The sequence below is a fragment of the Ptychodera flava genome, chromosome 19 (assembly GCF_041260155.1).
Source record: "Ptychodera flava strain L36383 chromosome 19, AS_Pfla_20210202, whole genome shotgun sequence".
NCBI classification, from domain to species: domain Eukaryota; kingdom Metazoa; phylum Hemichordata; class Enteropneusta; family Ptychoderidae; genus Ptychodera; species Ptychodera flava.
The window spans coordinates 9,991,883-10,014,117 of record NC_091946.1 but is presented as its reverse complement, the minus strand read 5'-3'; the positions used below and the strand labels follow the sequence as shown (position 1 = coordinate 10,014,117).

The 22,235-nt window shown below is 40.2% G+C and overlaps 1 protein-coding gene across 1 annotated transcript; it reads right to left on the bottom strand.

The window, feature by feature from the left end:
• Positions 1-14,368: 14,368 nt before the first annotated feature.
• On the bottom strand, positions 14,369-21,594 carry LOC139118233 (C-signal-like). Its single transcript, XM_070681512.1, has 4 exons — positions 20,584-21,594; positions 16,997-17,187; positions 16,101-16,250; positions 14,369-15,245 (listed from the first exon to the last, which is right to left on the bottom strand). The coding sequence occupies exons 1-4, from the start codon at positions 20,585-20,587 to the stop codon at positions 15,021-15,023; spliced, it is 570 nt and encodes a 189-aa protein (XP_070537613.1). The 5' UTR covers positions 20,588-21,594; the 3' UTR covers positions 14,369-15,020.
• Between the last annotated feature and the right edge of the window lie 641 nt (positions 21,595-22,235).

The following is a 22,235-nucleotide window of genomic DNA, read 5'->3' as shown; positions in this document are numbered from 1 at the left end:
ATTGGTGAAATTGCCTGTTGGATTGAAGGCTGATTGCAAGTTGACAGTGTACAGAGTTTAATATAACATGTTACGACGGTGAGCAAATGTAGTCCAGCTGTCGGCCACTCAATATGATGAAACGAAGGACACGATTTCCCACGGTTGAAAAGACAGACAGAGACAACATCGAGACATTATAAAAAAACACAACTATTATTTTGGTCGCTCGGTGTATTAAAGGTACCTTAGCATGCTTTTGCAGAAAACATTGAGAATGGAAAAGTTTCAAGACTTCACATCTGATGTTGTAGAGGTAATTGTCTCCGCTGATAACGTCTTACAGTTTGTTTCATTCTCAGTTGATAAGGTAACAGCTTATCAGCCACTCATCAGCTGATATGTGAGTAGAGAACTCTAGTTTGAGGCAAATGTGTGGAACTTGGTTATGTTTGGTGATACCTGAGATGAGATACGATAGAGCGCCCACAATGACGATAGTAATAGTTTGTATACAATCATTTTTTTTTACAGATGAAACTGAGACAGGCGGAAATAGAATCGCATGCTGACAGTAATTACCAGCTACTTCAATTGCAGTATTTGTTGATTTTACTGTTAGTTCGACTTCAATTGAAATCTGTAAGGTTATGACTTCGGTGTGGTTTAAAACATTCCATTAAGTTCTCTATCGCCCATGACGGTGTAACCGAATTTTTCCCGCTTGACTTGGTCAAGTAGTTCATGTTCCGATCTATTGCAACCGCACTGTCTTTCAAGAAAGCTAACTCAATTTGAATCTTATTACCTTAAGGTAGAATGCGCAGCGGGGACAGATATTCGCACTCTTAAACTTTTACAATACTATTTTGGTCTACCACTTGTTGGGGCTCATTTTGATCCCAATGGTGTAAGATAAAACTGTCGCCGGCTTTTTTTGGTGAAAAATTGAAATTTTATTTTTCCAAATAGAGTTAACACAGGGACTGCGGCCAATTTTAATTTCAAATACAGCTAAATATTTGGTAAATTGTTTCCCTTGTACTGTACTTTGCAGAGTGACCCCTGATTCTCATTTTTTATTTCGAAAGAGAATGCTTTGAAGTTTCCTTATGAAAAGGTCGAACAACAGTTTTAAGTCTTTCTATTTCCATACGCGTGCTACCTTAAAGGTGTACTGTCACCTGTTCCTATTTTGCCACAGTTACCATGGCAAGAGAAAATCTGACCAATCACAGATTTTAAGCGGGGTGGCCGCTTTTTAAAAACAGCGCCCTCACATGGGCATTTTGAATACCAAGCGACGCCCCTTTGACCATATATGGGCATATTTAGATTACTGTATACCTTTTAGGTTCAATGCGCCTCGGGGACGGATATTCGGACTCTCAAACTTTTCCAATTCTTTTCTGAACTTGAAGGCCTTGGAGAAAGTAAACCTTTCATCGTCTCAGTTTTTTTTGAAAATTGAAAATTTTATTGTTCCCCTTAGAGTTAACACAGGGACAGCGGCCATTTTGGATTTCAAATATCGGTAAATTTTAGGTAATTTGTTTCTTCATTACTACAATGTGTATGGTGACCCCTGATTTTTATTCTTGATTTTGAAGGAGAATGGTTGAAAGATTCCTTGAGGAAAGTTTCAGCAAAAGTTTAAGTCTTTCAGTTTTGATGCGCGTGCTACCTTAAAGGCCCACGAGCTGCAACTTTTTCGCCTTATTTCTTCGAGCCAGATGCATTTGTCAACGATGACACTGCATATACTTTATTTTTGAAGCTTTATACTTTTTTCAACATATTTTAGAGATAAAAAGATAAAGAAAAACAAAAATAAACAAAATGTTATCAAAAGTTACCGACAATGTCTCTTTAATGGGGCAGGTCATCTATCAGACATCATTACACTCCGTCCCCGTGGGCACCCTCAGGCACCCCGGAACCTGAATGCTTCCATGTAACTCCGTGTGCCGTGCAAAAACCAGGCAAATTTCCCTACCCGGAAGGGCCACTTACACAAGAGTTAGTAACTGTAACACATTTGCAACAACATGCCCGGAAAACACAATTATAAATTGAATATCCATGTGTTTCTACTTAAAATGACGAGGAAAGTCGATTACGGGGAGAGAGAAAGCGGAAAAAGAACTGAACACGTGATAAACAGCGGAAGGACCTAGCTTTTGAATATGTGGGTGTGACTTATCCACGGCCATGCGACAGTTTCTTCAGTGGAGAGTACGTATTTTCGCTGTGTGAACCATAATCACACATATATCGAATATTAACGAGTGTTTTATTACAATTATTAGCTCACTATCGATCGGAATGTCGATATTTATCAAAGCAGTCGGACATTGATGGCCTCATTGATGTTGATGATTTATTCGTTCTTCCGTATCCACTGCCTCTCCTAAGTGCAAACGCCTGCAACATTTTGGTACAAGCCCAGCGATAGGCCAGTAACCATTTGAAGGATCAACACACCCTTGTTCAATTTGCTTTTGCCAGACCATATGACTTCCCAGCTTCCTAACTTATGAGAATTTTTTAACATTCTATTTGATGTGAATATGATAATTTCTCATTGTAATTTATATACTTTGTCAGAGAAACCAGTATTTAGCTTGGCAATCCTTTATTTACATATTTTGAGCCGTCAATAACGTTGGTGGGCAGCATCATCATTTACGGTAAGAGTTGGGAATATAATTCAGCAATTCTATTTGTACGGTGAAGTAAATTATCTGTTTTGCGTCAAATCAACATTTTGAAAGGTAGGTTGAAGTACTCACACAGAAAACAGAAAATTTAAATAGACTCGGTTTGAAAATCGAGACGGCAAATTAATGGCATCGCTGGTTAACTTATTCGCTGCTTGAAGAGGGAACTCTTTTAAGTCACCACGTGGTTCGATGGCTGGTATGTGAATTAAAAAAAACATTGCAAAACACACGGCTAAAGTTTGCAACGAAACATAGTCAACGAAGGAAATTTTTGCTTGAAAAGTATTTGTGTGCTTTTCTTGAAAACTTCCGAAAAGCTGCGCATGCGTGGACACAAAACTAAGAGTAATCTTACTTTGGCCTAAATCTTGAAATACACTGCAATGCACTATGCATCAATGCAGTGATGTTATTGATCAATGTTTAGTCACAACCAGCGTTTTTTAATCGATTTCACGTGATTTATATGGGCAGTAGTCCCTCTGAGCGTTAAAACCCCTTGAACTGTAACTTCAGACGATTCATTTCAGTATCTTTTCCATGTGTCAACCAACATTTTTTGATCTGCTGTTTGAAACTCTGAAATACACAGTATTCGAAAAACCAACACACTGGTATATTTGTGCCATACATTGTTATTGTTGGAAGTGAATTTCTGGCTGTACAGAAATTCCCTTGACGGCAACAACAATACCACGTAAGTTTACACTCACTGGCTTTACTGAAATCCAAAATATTGGGTACTCCAACATTCTTTGTGGCGTCAACTAAGAACTGGAGTTCATACACGTGACAAAAATACAGAACAAAATAGTCTGAAGTTTCAGTCACTGGGACTGTGTAACTTATACAAGTATAGATTCTTGTCCTATGTCAGAAAGCTTGCAGAAACGTCCATTACAGTTTATACGCCTATTAACAGTACACGGCGTTCAATCATTGCATTAACTCATCAAATTTCAAGAAAGCAAACAGAAATGGACAAAGTCGCTACATATCACAGAGATGCTAAAATGTTTTAACAACTCATAGTTACGGGTCTCTATAAGAAATGGGAAATGTATACGTATCTTCTACTCGCTTTAAGGGCTGGTTTGACATGGCAATAAACGCTATCGCCGGATCTTCAAACGATATATGTGACTATATACTGTGAAGCTGTTGAAATAGCAAGTGGTGACTTTTTCCTCCTTTGGCTTGCCGGAGAGTTAGCGAGATGTGTGGCGAACGCTGGGTGTTCTGGTTGTAATTCTATTCTTCCCTGAACGCGGGCGAAATTTAATGCGATCCTCAATTGATTTCAAGTTTTTACTGCAGTCAGAGCTGGAATTCAAAAGAGCGGTCTATGTCATATGTTGTTGTGACTATGGCTAAGATTCTGGTTTAAATTATTCCTCGTCCTGGATGCAAGCAGCCATCCAAACCTGTAGCCTACAATTTGGAATATTTCACTGCATCAAGCCTTGATTTCTCACCCTACTTTTTACCGCCCATCCCTGTGTTAATAAAGTTTCGATTTTTACAAAAAATATTATACTTTATACTTTATTGTCCTAAAAAGGATAATCACCTTACAGCTCAGAAGAGGATAAAAATAACAAACAGTCAGACATATATAAACCTGACAGACTATGTCAAGCCATGGAGGTCTCTTCCTACCTCCATGGTCAAGCAAACACACGAAAAGTACACGTCAGAGATTGAGTCTCCTGATGGCTGTTGGAACAAAGCTCTTGCTGTACCTTAACTTATAACACTTTAAGCAGCGAAATCTCCTCCCTGAAGGCAATAATTCAAAAGAGGAGTACAAAAGATGCTTTAAAGTTTACGTCAGCAGCGATTGCTCGCGCTTTGCGCAGTATTGCACGCACAGTATTGTATTATCAAAGAGCACTGAAAGAGACGAAGTGGGTCTACCAATTATTAATAATAAACCACCAACGTGGACTTTATTTTCTCCATGAGCTTCAAAATGAGTCACCACCAGTGGTGGACCAAAATAATATTGGAACAGTTTAAGAATCTGAATACCTGTTCCAGAGGCGCGTTCTACCTGAAGGACGTGTATTGGGTATATCGGAGTACCAAAATGACGTTGGTCCTCATTTTATTTTCAGTCTTCAAAGGTGTCAAAGTAACATCACAATCAGAGATCCAGTAAAATCCTTGTGTACTGCACTTTTACCACAGCATTTTGGCGCACGTAGCTATGAACCATATGCATGTCTCTACTGTGTTTTATCTATGCCTGGATCAGTTAAGGTGCCAGTAACTCTAACTTTTGATAACTTTTCCACTAGTTTTGTTTTAAGTGTCAACCATAGTTTCTCGTTCAACTCCCCAAAGCATGTTGAAAAGCTGACTATTTAATTTGTCATAACAGCGTCTCTATGTGTAAATACACTGTTATTGTTCGCATTTGAATTCTAGTCCAAACCAGAATGCACTCGTCAACAATGACAATGCGTACAGGATGTGTTGACACACTGAATGCTTTGTACCTCAGCATGCTTTGGGGAGTAGAGCAAGAAATGATGGTTGACATTGAAAACAAAAATAGTGGAAAAAATCATCAAAAGTTAGAGTTGGTGGCCCTTTAACGAAAGCTTATAAATTTGTGACAATCTTGTGTCAATTTCTTACGCTGCTATCAGTAATCTGATAGCCTAGATTCTATTCGTCCGCTTGCCTCTGTACCTCCGGGAGTGGGTCGGACGAATAGAATCTAGGCTAGTAATGTGACAGAACAAACGAACAAATACGCAATGAACCCTAAAGGTGTAATATTTGGTATGTACTGTCAGTGTGCTGAACAAGAGGAAAAGAAATTTATTCAGGCACACCTTAAATTTTGCATGAAGTATAATTAATCGTAGATCAGCAAATTCCAGGATTTTTTGCCTTGCACAGTGCAAGGTTTTTATCAAGTGTTTCATCAAGGTTTTCATCAAGTGTTTAAACAGCAGTCATATCCCTCAGTTTCGCTACTTAATTCCTACATTGGGCTGCAGATAATATTTTTTGCAATCCAGTGATATATACTGCCCTTGCAAAGACTAGAAAGTCAGTATTTTATACCGGCCGTAATTGTTAAAGTATCGACATGAGGTGTGAAATATTACTATGATTGGACTGAGGGCAACTTCTGAACGGTAAACCTTCTTATTGCACGGCGTTGTGAGCGCACTGTATGATGTATTCGGAAGTAAGCACCGCCTACAATCGAAGTTGGTCATAACTAATACCGCATGAGCAACTGACAAACTTTGTGCGATAACTCAACTAGTGTGGGGAAAATAGACCAACGTTGGCAGACAACGCTCGCGCTGTGTATCATGTGACCTGTGACGTGAAAACCCGCATAAGTTGTCTGCCTTGTTTCAGGCGGTGAAATAACCCATAACATTTAATACAGCTAAGAGTCACCCCGGTGTGTTTAGCCCATAGGACCCGTATAGGCTATTAATAGTCTATTTATAGGCTTCTGTAGATGAAATAGTCAATGAATGGTTACTGTCTAATGGATAATATTCAACCCCGCTGAGTGAGAGGGGAGCACATATTTGTCTAAATTCTTGAGCTATGTGAGAACGGTCTCTTTCTAACGTTTGTCCTTAACACACCTTTCCTGGCCATTTCCGATCACGCTGCGGCGAATTTTTTCCAAGGGCACCAGTCTGGCGCGCAATTTGAGTCTCTTCGTCGCCCAATCAAAGACTTCATTCGCTATGACGTCATGATCAACTCTAATTTAACGGAATGTTGTCTATTTCTGGCAAACCACGAACTTCCGAAAACTATTGCGGGAGACTGAACTATTCATGATGAATTAGGTCCACTGCGCATACTGTAGTGTGAAGCGGCAGGTGACTCATACTTGGGTTCGAATTCCTTCAAATGTCTTAAAACATACATACATACATACATACATACACATACACATACATACAGGTAAGTTTATGTCATGTGGTGATGGGGGTTTCACGGTCCCTCCACAAAGGACCGTGGGTGATGTAATGTTAGATGCCGTTTTGTGTTGGCGAGGAGTGATACTGTAAGGTGAGGTTGGGTGAAGGTGAAGTGACATGACACGATATGGGATGGAATGGGATTTGGTGTGATGTGACGTGATGATGTGATGTGACGTAACGTCATGTGATGTGATGGGGTTGGATGTCAGACAACGTAAGGTGAGATATAAAGGTGACGGGAAATGGTAGTGAATCGATGTGATGTGACGTGATGTGATGTGATGTGCTGGAAATTTGGTGTAGTATGAAGTCATGGAGCGTGATTCACATGACGTGTAAAGTGTGATTTGATTTGATCACACTGATATCCGAACGCAGGTTGAAAACACCAATAAATTTTGCTGTGACACTGCGCATGGTGTATTTAAAACAGTATTGCCTGGAGCGTGTTTTCATCTTACATAGCCCCCCTCCCTTCTCATTTCCCCGCCACATTTCAACAGAATGAAAATGTCAGCAGTTGTGTGTTTTTGTAATTTTGAACCTCTGACAAACGACGACACTGATGTTTGTTTGAACTGGCCTCTTTGATTTACATTTGGGAAAGTCTGGGAATATTGGTAAAACGTTTGGTTGCCATAAAGGACGCGAAGAAATGTCGACATTGAATACAGTGGCTTGGCCAATAGGGAAAGGTTATCACCCTCAGAAGTTAAAATTCGATAGGAGTCTGGGCTACTTTAAACAAGCACTTGTTGCTACTCATTTTAAAGTATTACGAGACATAAAAAAGTTCACAGACAGTGTCCCATGTCTTCTAGGTATCTGTGCTTCCATATGCTTTCAGTTTTGCAGGCTAATGCGAAACGCAGCTGTGTGCAGGCCTAACCCTCAAACTAGACCCAAGGTCACGCTACATACCCCGTTCGTTGCACCGGGGTCTCTGTGGCCAGACCGTAATGCGCGCAGCGCTGTAATTCTATCGTCTCAGTAGATTTGGTATAACCCTAATTTCCAGAAGAAAACGCTCCCGTTTTTTTCCAAACCCAACACACACGTCTGCGACTGTATTGTTGCGATGGGGTGAATTCTCGCATGAAATCGGTAACCGTACCCCCTCGTGTAATGCTATTTGGATAGTATAGGACTTATCGGTGCACGGATCTCTCTGTCCATTTCTACGGGAATCAATTTTGAATCTGCGGGAAGGGGACTCAATGTGGAGTCAGTAACATTATAGACTTAACAGTCCGCATTTGAAAAGGGCCACAACGTAAAAGTCTTTAGTTTAGAGGATATTTAGGGCGACGTGGTAGTTACATTAAAGCTTGACAAGTTTAAGAGGGAGTTTAAGAGTTTGAGTGAGAGAGAGAGAGAGAGAGAGAGAGAGAGAGAGAGAGAGAGAGAGAGAGAGAGGGGGGGGGCAGGGAGAGAGACTCTCGTTTAATTGCACACACCTATTTGAAACGCTGTGAATTTGCTTAGATTTGAACTGCTACTGAAAGAAAAACAACCAAACCAACGCAACAATATGTCAAAGTACATTGATGAAGTACGCTATATACAATGAATAAAATTAGGCATACCTCGCCGGATTCTACCACTGGTATACAGTCTTCATCTCTTATTTTCTCAACCTTGGCTTCCGTGAGTCTGGCTATGGTGCGCGGCATTGCACAGACTCCACAGCTGGTGAGAGCGATGGCCAAATACCAAATCAGCAAAACTCTGGCTCTAGACCCCTCGGTTACCATGGTAACACCTTGCGTGCGGCTCCGCATTCAAGTCATCGGGAAAAAGTCCGTGGCCTTGTGTGAACGCCGTTTTTCATCGAGATCGGGCCCAGTGCGGCAAATAGTAAGAAAAGATGCAACGGTTCCAGTGAGAGAGGTCCCAACAGTGGATGCCCAACTTTCTCACTGTGCAAATAACCGGAGGCAAGAAGTCGCCCACGTTACCCGGGTAAGATAGCCGACGAAAATAAGAGAACGTTGTGAAAAGCGCTGACCTTTCCACTCGACCTTAAGTTCCGACACATACCACAAGATTTTCAACTAAACGTCGCTACAGGGAGTTACATTGTACGGAAGCCAGCGAGGTAGAATCTGCCATCAGTTAGGAGCCCTTTTATCGCAACACATCAGATTTTCCACAAACTTTTCACAGACGATTTTGGAAAGTTTCCAAGTCAATCTTGTTAAATTAGCGAGATATGTAATGAGCAAATGAGCATGCGGTGTGTGTGTTTTTTTTCGCTACTGGCAACTTTTACCCAGTCTGTCCTCGATTGAACTGTTGGGGACAGTGGCACCGTTATTAACGGGGGGAGATATGGTAAAAGTACCAGACACAATATTAACAGTGTCGGGCTCCAATTATCAATTCAATATGCTTGCTGCGGCGACCTGTCGGCCACAATGGGAAAACTGTTGGCATAATTTGGTGACTTAAGAGTGCTCTACAAAGGCAGTCGTGTCGCTACATTCTATTAGCGGCCAAAGAACACACTTTGGCTGTTTGAAAATTTCCGTTCAGTCAACTCTTTCAGTGATTTTAGAAATGTGCCTTTCAAATGTGCAGCAAGTAGGGGGTACGCCCTGTAGATATAACAGCCAACGGTTTCTCCCCTGTCACCTTCTGAGATCTGCAAGTAGGCGCACTTTAGAAAGATGAGATAGTCCTAAAACTTGAATTTTCTGAGCCATTAAATCAAAATTTTATCACTACCGCGATGCCAAACATATTTGATGCGTAATGTCAATTTGAAGCATTTATAATGTGTCGGTAACTATCTTAGATATTTTGAGGTTATACTTTATAAGACTTCAGGGGCATGACCTCTACTCTTGACCCCTTCAGAGTTCACGGGGTGGGTGGCTGGGAGGAAAGGGGGAGGGTAGGAATCATCATCCCTCGTAACTACTGTTTCCAAGCCGCTTTCGTATCCAACAATGACTCGTTGTCAAGTTCACTGGATGAATACATATGTACCTTTCCATTTGCATAGCAGAAATGACCAAATGCCCTTGGGTGTCTCCCTCACGTCTAGCCACGGATCTCCGATACTTTAGTGCTTTGATAAAATTTTACTTTCTTCCGTGGCAGACGACTATTGGTTAAAAATCGCAATGCCTTGAGTGTGGGTTTTTTTTCGCGCCCCGAGCTATGTCTGAACATGTTTAATTTGAACTACATAAAAGCTGAACGAAAACACAGCCACGTTTACGGTGGAAATACACTAATAAGAGTTTTCTCATGCAGGCACAAAAACACGAGAACGCCTGTTATGCGTTTCCTTGCTAACGATTGACAGGGATTTGTTGCAGGAATCGACATTTATTGTCATTCATTTCGACGAAATATTGATGGCGGGAAATGAGCTAAGACATCGTTCACACGTAGCTGTATGCACGTGATAGCACAAAAAAGTTTCTGAAATAGGAAAAGCATTTTGAAGTGCGGCTAACAGCGATCTTTTTTATTTGAAAACTGACCGTGAACGAGGTCAAGAAGTTTCGGTGGCCCCCAGTTAATGTTTAGGACGGGAGATGTTTGGAGATGACGCGTTCAGACTAGCGCATGCGTACATGAAGACAGCGAAGTTTCCGGTCGAAACAGGTGTCGTCTCCGGGCAAGGATTTTGTAGAATGACAATTATTGGGCTTCAGAGTTTATGATAGGACGGTAGTTCGCACTACATATAATGACAGTACATCAGTTTGTACAGAATCACTGAAAAATTCAAACTTGTCGACATTTTCCTAAGTGAACTGGTTTATGTAACGTATTGTTGACTTTTTGGTTTTGAAGGTTTCCAAGCATGAATTATTTCACTACTAAAATAGTCAAAGCATCGAATATGTGGTGAGTTATTTATTTGACTAAACGGTGTACAATTTCAGCCTATGGCTATTTGAGCTGATCGGCACTACACGCTCACATTCACAATGTATGGAGTCTGATGTACCTTCGGATGGGAGAGAATACACCCCGGTGGTTGTAGCCCGTTCCTTCTTGGAAGGGAAGAGCTGAGGCGGGGTCGCCCTCTGTCAAGAAAACAGAGTACTTGCAGAAAAGTTTTGGCGTCTGAACCAAGTGGCCAGGGAAATGACTCACAATTAAAGGGTTGGCGAGTTCTAGACTTTTGCCTGGTGTTGTCACTGTTGAGTCCTTGAGCAAGGTACTTTACTTCTCACGGTTAATCTAAAGGATAGTGGGTGATGGGTATGTCATGGACTTCTAGCCTGTTTGATGATAGGTTCAATAGAAAATCGGCAGACTGAACAATTTCAGCGCCATACCGATCGTACATGACGGTTGTGGGTGCGTTACACAACAAACTATATACCTACCACACATGTATCGATTTAAAGATCTGATGAGCGACAGAAGAGGTTTCTTGGAGCCTAAATTTTTTATTTCGCTTTCACGGCTTCAATTAAATGATTCGTGGGGATTTCTGTACTCGTCGTCTGTCTGCGAAATTCGCCGAGTGAGTGATTCAATATGGGTTGATGGTGCAGAGTGCAATACAACAAAAAAGTTACCATCGAAACATGCGACATTGCCGAATCAACAAAAGCATCGCACATAGTTTACAATTCTGGAAATGAATTGAAAAATATTCACCGTTGTACAGATAGCGATGGTTGTGATGAGTAAATGCACTCTGCACTCTCAATAAACTGCATAGAGGTACTAAAATGATACTTTTGAATCTGAAATACCAGTAGGCCTAAATGAAATTGTCAGACTCGACAAAGCGATATGAACAATGGAAAAATAGGTAAAACTGACCGCATATTTACCGAGCTCGGACTACTGTATCTAAGGTTAATTTAATAAAAATACTCAGTACTTTCGGCTGAAATTGTCTGAAATAGCAGAATGGCGTTTTTGGTTCATACGCTGTAATTCTAAGGCTTGCAATGTTTGTTGTCAAAGACTACACTGGCACAGGTGACCCTTTTATTGCGTGTCTGGTTGATGTCTTCACAAACGGATGTTGAAGAGGTTAAAACACTGCGACGTGGATGTAACTGTTCTGAAGCTTGTGTAATCTGACAAACCAATAATATGTTTCTGAAATTCTAATCGTATCCTCGGTCACCGGGGCTGGTTCATTGGCTTGGTCAGTGAACCACGGCATTAGTAAGTTACAATCACATCATTAATCGATTAAGGTACATCGATCAACTAATTGATAAAGGTGTCGATGTTTTGCAAAGAGATTCAAATCAATAAAAGAAATAGAAACAGTGGGAGGGCTCTGAGTTACCTTCGCCATCAAAGTTTGGTTGTTCTAATTTAGGTAGCTGGGTGTGTTTCTCACTCTAAATCAAGTAGGACTCTCCGTTCAGGAATTTGGTAATATTAAACGTGTTGAAATGCAAAAACTCGCTGTCTGGTCGACATGCGCAGTGAATGTTCGCGGTAAATTCCTATTTTTAGCGAACACCCCCACACGGTTAGTGTTTGTTACTGAACGCGTAACGCAAGACATTCACGCATGTATGCCATTGGTGACCCTCAACAGCGCGTTCTCGTGGTGGCCTTTAAACTTGTTTCTCACGAGCCAGAACGCAAAGAGATAAGAATTTTAGAAAAATGCTGTTGGCGACAGAATTTACTTTAAATTTAAAGGACAAAAAAGAAGCAACCATATACGGGGAGTACTACTACATTTTGTCCGTAAATATTCCTGATTCCGAAGGGTAAGGCCAAGCATATGGTAGCACTTAGATTCGTGGTCTAAAATCCTTCGAGGGAGACTGTTAAGATTTTGTTTGTTCGACTTTATCACGTGGTAGGCCCAGAGACCTACGGCATCGATATCGCGTCATCCTTACAAGATAGCGGTCCACTGTTTGCTAGATACAGCGTATAGATCTAAGTTAGTCGACGTCAAAATGTTCTTATATTGGAGGATAGTTTATTTTTTCGTCACGAGTAAGATCCCAAAGTCATGACATATGTTAAATCATTTCAGTATGCCTTCAAATCCCATGGAAAGCCGTCGTCATAGCTCTCTCTATCAGACAAAATCGATGTTGACTTTTCAAACCTATGTGCTTTCCATCATTGCTCATCTAAGACCTTGGGCTCTACTACCATGGAGTGTGTACGTAATTTATTCATATCTGATTTTTTTTTCCTGTTCGAATAGACAATAAGTCATGAAATAGCCAAACAAAGAAGTTGTGGAAAAGATGAAGGCGTACAATATGTGATAGTACCATGCTAAAGGGCTAGAAAGCCTTTGCAGGACTTGAATCGAGCACTTTCGTGGACAATGGCTTGATTTCACAAATTTTATTTGCAGAATAGAATGTTTCAGCTACTGGGGGAGCTGTTCAATGTCAGGCGGTCAGATGGCAATAGCGTTTGATCGACCGTAGAGGGCAGTCGCTTGTGCAGGCATTACGGAACAATATACTGTACTGCGACATGCGACAATTGAAGACGGAAAATATTGGTGTGGAAAGGAGACGTCACATTAAAGTTCCATTAGCTGTATCTTCTGGAGATTTTTCCGTTAGTTTTGATTGAAATGATCACTGGCTCATGTTGAATAGCCTGTCAAATAACAGAATCGCATATTGTTCGGAAACATTACATGCCCTTCAACTAAATAACATGTGATTTTACAATCACAGATGTCTGGCAATCCACGACGCAATGTTGTTTTGATCCCGCAATAAACGTGAACTTGTACATATCGCGTGATCGCCGCGTCAACATTGTCTTTGTTCTCCCACAGAGTAACATAGACAGAGTGGCAACGGCTATTGTTTAAGGCGTGAAGCGGTTACGTAAGCAATCCATGTTTGCCTCGCCTCACGAAGCTCTTGGCTCTCTTTTCCGAAGAGTGCCGACCATGCACCCTTCGGTAATTTTCGGATTTTCACCAATTGTTAAACGAAAGTATGTTCGACAAAGTTTGTGTTGTTGTTGTCGTGTGGTGCTGATCGGAATTGATGTGCTGGCGAAAATGGGAGTGTTTTGAGCTTCAGGAAAGTGGGTTTTACCGTTTTAAAAATTCCTCTCATTATTTATGAATATATAATGAGTGTGTTTGAACCAAATTTGAAAGTCTTTTATCGATACTGTCTGGTTTTACTCAATGGTTTACGGTCAGTCATACCGCTTTTTACACGTGCGTCAGGAAAGGACATGTTTATGAAACTGCTGGCGTGTTATGTTTTGATTTGCGTGAAGCAGTGTTTCTGGTCTGAGAGCTCACAAAGTAACTATGGTTGCTACGCGACTGGCAGTACGATGCCATCTCGTGTAATTACCAACCACAAACAAAGCCTCCAAAAAGTTTAACACCTTTGAAGCTCATTTTAATATGAAAAGCCAATAGTCTACCGAGACGACCATGGAACAAAAGGCATGCAAGCGTTGCCACTCTGTCCATGTTACTCTGTGGTTCTCCCAAGCACGCTGAGCATGCCAGACATCAACAAACGAGCTCGGAAGGGCAACACGTTTGAACAAAATTAGCAGATTTATGTGGCTATAACATCACTAATCATGTTTGTCTCTTCGTAAAACAACATTTTGCAACAAATATGAGCCTCCAACATGGAATTTTCCGAGGTAAAAAATGGTCAAAAGTTACAAATAATGGCCCTTTATATGAACGAATTTCAAATTTGGAGATCTCCAAAGAGAATAAAAAAACAATGTAGAGACTTACACTTCACTTCTGTATTTCAAATTTTGTATCATCTACAATGTTACGAAAAATGACCGAAATGAAAGAAAGTGTTACTGAGAAGCCGTAACACAGATTCCAATGGCTTGGAAGACTCAATCATTACCAGCAAGGTAAAAGGTAACATTTCAGGTTACCTATATAGTAATATGGTCTAAAAGATACCGTTTCCAGTCACGCGTCCTTGAAATCTTCTAACCAAACGTCTGAAGGATCGCACTTTCAAAATCAACGCGTGATTTCAGTTTTTGGCTATTTCTCTGTCGGTCACAACTAGCAAAAAAGCGAAATTACTATATTTTTAAAGTGGACGTATCCCATGCCTTGTAGCCGAGTTACAAGAAACACAAACTTTTTTAAATTTATGCCAAGATAAATGCCATGGGCTTTTGGAAAAGTTTATTGGGCGAAGATTCGGATTTGTAATATCCACGGTAGTAACGAGGAAACACGATCACTTAAACCCTCTCGTTATGGTTACAAGTGGTAAAACGTTTCTTGACATCGCGTATAGTATACATACTTGCCCTTCAGTGATAAGGCGGTGACGAAATTTTAAAATTGACGTTCCTCCCCTGCTTGTTCTTGGATTAATACCATCGGTAATGTCACGTGACAGATTCCGTCTCACCGAGGAATTAAGTCTCCCTTATGAGTGTAACAGTATCCACTGTGTTCGTTGGTTCTCGTTGCCATGACATTTATCATGCCTTCAACGCTTTCTTCCGGCGACAAGTCTGCTCCAGGTCCTCCCATGTCCGTCCTTACCCATCCCGGGTTGATTGCCACTGATAAGATGTGGTCTGCTTTCAGCATTACGCTCATGTTCTTGGTTACCATGTTCAAAGCGACCTGGCAAAAGCAAAGCATATATTTCTGTCATTCAGCAAGCTCTAATAACTGTCGACTCTTCAGTAACTGATTGCCAAATACCGTTCACTAAAAGGTCCCTTTTAGGACCCTTTAGGAACAACTGACGGGTTTAGAGGGTTAAGATTGTGAAGATATTCATATTAGCAACATTTGACGAATACTCCACTGTATACGCCTAATGTTGTTCGTACACGCCGATCGCTTTCATGTTTGAATACCTAACAGACCTACAAACTATCAGGTAGGAAGGCGGTCAGACAGACCGTTGGGCGAATATGTACAGAGAAACGGGTAAACAGCCCGAGGTTGATATTTTAAATTTACTTCCGACAAGGTGTCGTTAAGTTCCCAGGCAAGCTAATACCGAATCGATCAGTGCATTCAACCACGCTTTTTGTAAATAAAGACACACAGATTCTTAATATGCTGGTGTGTATTATCATCTCGCACTGCAGTGGCAACTCCATGGGCGCAAAACAACGCATCTTCATCAGGAAACACAGCAGACTTTGAATCTTGCATTACAGGGTACAGGGGCGAAAAAGTCGTTTTCTCGGGTCAGCGCCCTTAAAGTATGTAGTAAGAATGGACGAGGAACTTGGCGGCTACAAAATGAAACGAACGACAACTGCACCAAACATCAAGCATAGCTAAATTTGATGAATATTAATGCGGAAAATTATTTTTACAGCAGATACAACGTCTGCTAAAGGTCATCTCGATCGTATGTGCCTTTTAAAGTGCTAGCTATCAGTATTGTCGATCTCAGATTTCTGTGAACTCGACTGTTACACTGGAAAAATCGTGATGTTACTTAAGCAAATACAAGTTTACCTTGGAGCATCTGTAACCAAGATCTACTCGAGGTCTGTTATCTTCCAGAGACCCAAGTCCGCTCGATATATTGACAATGGCAGCTCTGGATGTAGACATTCTGTCATCAGAAAATGATTGGCTTGCTCTTCTCAGTAATGGAACAAACCTCTGCAATGACAGGTAGGGGGAGTGAAACACTGGTTTTGTAGCATCCCGATGTAATACATAGTCACACACACCAACACACACACACACTCTCTCTCTCTCTCTCTCTCTCTCTCTCTCTCTCTCTCTCTCTCTCTCTCTCTCTCTGACTACCAGTCGTGTGCGACCTAGAAACCCGCCCTAGCATGTATATCTATCAGTCTGTTTGTCATAATACCTGCAGACATTCTTGGCAATACAGTGAGAACCTACAGAAAACACGAATACAGAAAACTAAGAAGTCTTGTGATAGGACGGACTTTTTAAATAGATTGTTATACCCAGATCCATATATGCAAGTAAACATCGGCCTTGAACAAACAAACAAACAAACAAACGAACGTACGTACAAACAAACAAACAAACAAACAAACAAACATAGATACATACATATCCGTAAGTAGCTAGGTGTAGACTGACTGACCTTCATACATACCCTACACTGTACCACACCTACCTATCACAGGCGCCCCTGGGTTGGGTAGTCTGCTAGCTCGATCGATTTTCTGCTCGATATATCGATCTCGTGCTCGGTCTGTCCGCCACTGGGAGTATTTAGGTAACAGTTGTGGGCAGAGAGAGCACGGTATCAACAGATCGAGCACAAAATTGATTGATCTAGCAGACTACCCAACCCACGGGCGCCTGTGCTACCTATACCTCCCATCCCAACGTTCTACTGAAAGGCAGAGAAAGGAAGGTTCATGTACCTTGATTACCATGGTTGGGCCAATGCAATTTGTCTCGAACTGCCTTCTCATCCCTTCGGCCGTAACATCCTCGAGCTTCTGTTCCAGGGTTAGAATTCCCGCGTTGTTTATCAGCAGGTTGAGTCCACTCTCACCCAGGCGCGCTTCTACCTGTTTGGCGGCGCTGTCTATGCTTGAAGTGTCTCTGATATCTGCAAAGTAAGATAGTACAACTTTCGGAACATTCAAATGGTCTGGGGATATTGTGGAGATCAAATCCTGCAACTACTTTTGGTTCTTCCGTGGGTCTAACGATACAGTTTGCCAGAATGTCTTCTCTTGATGTCACTCTCACTAGCACCGACTTTTCTGAAATTTCGAGTCACTTTAGGGCATTTAGTTTAATTCAAAGCATGGCGAAAAAATCTGAAGAAATTGGCACAAAGAGAGAGAACTACAGTTTGGCTGGGGTAGATCACATTGATGTACGTACTGCAAATTTAGCAGTTATCTCCTTCCTCGAAAAACATAACATTCTCTCACAAACTCAATATGGCTTTAGAAAGAAATATAGCACTAAAATTGCCCTGGCAGATATTATTGCAGAATTAACAGATCAAATGGATAATGGTTGCACAACTGTTGGTATATTTGTCGATCTTAAAAAAGCATTTGACACTATCAACCATGATATACTTTTCCAAAAACTTGAATTTTATGGAATAAGAGGTCACCCACTACTTTGGTTTCGAAATTACTTTGAAAATCGCAAGCATTCAGTTGTAATAGATAGAAAAGCGTCAGAACCACGTCAAATTATGGTTCCACTCTAGGGCCACCTCTGTTTTTGATATATATCAATGACATCATAACTCTACTAGCTACTTTAATTTCAGACTTTTTGCTGATGACACTAATGTTTTTAAATATTTAGACTCTCAAACAGTACATCTCAGCCACATAAATAGTGAATTTCATAAAATCAACGATTGGTGCATGGCGAACAAATTAATTGTTAATGCAGAAAAAACTAATTACATGGTAGTTAAAACACGTCAAAAACGTATTACTTTACACGGTAACTTATACCATGGAAATCAACAGATTAAGAAAGTTTCATCACTTATCTTGGTGTAAGAATTGACAGTTCCCTTTCCTGGAAATCACACATTAAGAATGTGATAAATAAAATAACCCCCCAAAGTTGGAATTATCTCACGTCTTCGACATTTCGTTCCAAGTTTATCCTACTTCAACTCTACAATGCCTTCATTCTACCACACGTAACTTACTGCTTAGAAATATGGGGAAATACTTACACTACTTTCCTTGAACCTATTTACCGCCTACAAAAGAAAATTGTCCGTTTGATTACTTTTTCTGATTTTCATGCCCACTTAAATCCCCTCTTTCGTCAACTAAACATCCTTCATATTTTTAAACTAAGTAATTACTGTTCTTGCCTTTTTGTTTTTGATTTCAAAAATAACGGTTTTCCAATCACTATTAATAATTGTTTTGAACTTCCTCACCATGGGTACTCTACACGTTCAGTTGAGCATAGCAATTATTGTATTCCTAAAACAAGGCTTACAGTCACACAACACAACATTAAGTATGCAGCAATCAAACATTGGAATTCTCTACCTTCTTCATTTAAGCAAATAACGTGTCGACAAAGGTTTAAAGTAGAATTAAGAAACTTCTAAATAAACATATAACAATATGTATCTTTTTTTTCATGAGTTGTTTATGTATCTAATGTATTTTATTTTCACTTTATCTCCGATATGTATTTTTTGTCCTTACTTAAGCCCTTTATGGCATCATTGTTTACAGTTATGAGCTGATAGTGGGCCATGGACTCTACTAGTCCTTATGGACTATTTCTATGGTCCAAACCGGATAAAGTCATACCGTCACTGTAATAGTCGCGCCAGCGGCTTACTGACTACGCATGCGCTTATTCATAATATACTATGCGAGTAACCGGAAGTGTACCCTTCTTTCATGGGCGCCGCCATGTTGTTTTTTTTGAGTACTCGTAAATAAACAAATACGAAACAAATTACTATGATATAACATGCCTTTTATAAAATATACCTCTTTTATTAGCCAGTAAATGTTATTATACACCTTGTCGCTGATACAAAGTATCGTTGATATAGATAAACGGAGAAAACTGTCGTGCATATGAACGGGGGCATACGCAAAGAATGCTGGGATTGAATTATAGAAGAGCGCCCCCTGTGTCAATAATCAGATTCAAAAATTGCAAGTTTTTAGACGGAACGCTATAGTTTTCAGCTTGCAAGTGGAAGGTGGGCAGTGCGGTTACCACTGCAATGATAATTATTGCATAATACGTCCCTTGTTTAACGCAATAGGCTGTTATCATTGTAAAAATTGCCAATTTTTGTCCAAAATTTTACACGCTACAGAAAATCTATACCTGCCCTGCTGCAGGGTTTGACGTCGTGTAAGTACGTGAACTGCTTTCGTCAGAGAGAAACTGGGCATAGTTTTCATATAAAAGTTTATGAAGTAACAATTACAGTTTATCATGAATCAATACCAATAACATTGCCAATCTTAACCCCTGGCGCGACACCAAGGGCTGAGCCCTATATAATATTATTTTTCTTGTAACTGTACCTTTATCTGGTAAATAAACAATTCATTCATTCAATTCATTCACTGTTTACTGGCTTTACAATAAGGCCGAAAAATGAAAAGGGAGAGAAAAAAAATTGACGTATGATAGAAGTGCGCCTGGATGGTGTATTGAAATCGTGTTTGCTGTAAGTCAGTCTACAAACTGTTAACAGTTTCTCTACAATTACTAGCTAATCCTGCGAACTTTGAGGAAAAATGTTTAATTGAGCGTGATTTAAATGACAGTATGCGCACCTTCCCATATCAACTTGAGCGCGTCTTGGATAAAGTGAGAATGTTATCGCCATGAACAACAACTTTCGCTGCTAAAAATACAGTACAGATGTCTACCGAAAGATGTTTTCGATGTGATATAGGATTCAACCTTGAAGACCCAATACACACTCACTCTATTTTGAACGGTATGTTGCTGGAATTACTCTTTGTATTTAATTAAATCATATATATATATATATATATATATATATATATATATATATATATATATATATATATATATATATATATATATATATACTATATATATATATATATATGTGTGTGTATGTGTGTGTGTGTGTGTTTGTCGTCTGTCTGTCTGTCTGTCTGTCTGTCTGTCTCTGTCTGTAAATTTTGTAGCAAAAAATAAGGCAAATAGCTCCGAAGTTTGGTCAAGTTGTGAGAAACTTCTCTTCTCTCCCTTTACTTTTAAAAATTGTAATGAAAAATATAAAAGACAAAATGGGAAAGGGAACAGTGTAGGAATATAACAAGAAATGTTGGGTTACCAGAAACATTTTTTGTTTTTGCCTTGATCATTTATCGCTTTCTAAATGAACATCTCTCTCTCTCTCTCTCTCTCTCTCTCTCTCTCTCTCTCTCTCTCTCTCTCTCTCTCTCTCTCTCTCTCTCTCTCTCTCTCTCTCTCTCTGACAGTCTCTGGTAGCACTTACCCATTTTTAACAATGCCACTGAAGGATTTTCCTGGGCAACTCGACGCAGGTCCTTGAAACAAAGAAACTTAAGACTATCACTATCTGTGACAACTCCTTGCAAATTCTATGGGCGGGCTATCGACTATCGCTAAAACAATATTGTCCAGAAATTTGCGTCTCTCTATGTGCAATATTTCTTTTGCGCATGCGGATATCACCACTCATTCAGCCTTTCTTCCCGGTTAAAGTTCGACTTCCCGTGCGGCGAGAAAAAAGTTGCGTTTATAATGCATTCCAAGGACAGAAGACAGAATTTTAAACTCTCACGTCTTACAACAGGTTTCGGTGGTAGAGCTTGTATAAACTTATCTTGGAACCTCAAAAAGACTTACATTTTCAACATCAGTATAGTTTCGTGAAAACTTTCACTTTCATTTTCTACCAGAGTCAACAGAGTGAGTGGCGACAGAATTGATGCCAAAGATTTCATGGAAAACTGATGATTTCAAATCGAGTGCAACGAAAACATTTTGCAACATATAACCGATAGTTTGAATAAAGTTTGTAAATATTACAGTCACTGTAGCTTTAGGTTTAGAGATCACGATTTGTGCAAGGGCGGCAGTAATTCGAGGTCCAATGTTCAAGTTAAACGGTGTAAAAAAGTGTCCTGTAGTTGTGCAAAGTATTTCACAAAGTAGTCAAAGAGTAACACTTGAATCGCTGTTACGATTTTTAACTGTTTCATTTTCCGCCATGCGGTGTCATGTCGTGGATGAGGCTGTGAGGCATATTATCGGTGATACGATCATGGAATCTGCTTAAATTTGGGACAACACAACATCGCTTGAAAATTTGGGCTCTAGTTGGTGGGCACACACCCCGTTACACACACACACACACACACACACACGCACATACGTATGTACACCCTCAGCGATGCTATACCACGAGATTTTGACCAGTTCATGACATATACTTGTATGCACGATAGCGAGTGCATATATGAAATGAACCAGTCAAATCGAGTCAGTGAGAGTGGTATACTATGGCGCGTAATCCATGCCAAAATTAACACCTTACATTTTGAGCCAACCTTCATTCAACTCTCGCCAAATTCAATCCAACTGTCGCCAACTTCATTCAACTCTCGCCAAATTCCATTCAACTGTCGCAAACTTCATTCAACTCTCATCAAATTCCATCCAATTGTAGCCAAACTTCATTCAACACTGATTAATCCTTGAAACGCTTTCTTGCGGTGATCCTGGATGCACGATACGGACAAGATATTGTCCGACTTCAGCTCGATGCTCAAGGTCTCCATGGTCATGGTCACCATGTTCAAAACCACCCGTAGAATGTAACGAAATATAAATACAATTTCCGTAGTTTTACTTTAATTAATCTATAATGTTATGTGTAATGTGAAATTTGAATACTTGCAACTACCATCAGCCTTCTAGGAAGTTCGTTTAAAACTGTAGACGTGTGCATCGATTCTGTCATACATGTTTAAAAGCACAAATAAGCTTACCTATTTTTTACAAACTGAAAGCCAGATGTACATAAAATCTAGCGCTTTGGCAGAAAGAGAGTGACTTCAGTCAAAAGAGAATATATCTCAAATATTTCAATTATTACCTGAAAACACCGAATAGCCAGTACAG

Coding starts and splice junctions, on each gene's coding strand:
- LOC139118233 (XM_070681512.1), bottom strand. Junction 16,251..16,996: donor GCCCAACCATGGTAATCAAG/GTACATGAACCT, acceptor CTGTCATTGCAG/AGGTTTGTTCCATTACTGAG. Junction 15,246..16,100: donor TTGGTTACAGATGCTCCAAG/GTAAACTTGTAT, acceptor TGCTTTTGCCAG/GTCGCTTTGAACATGGTAAC.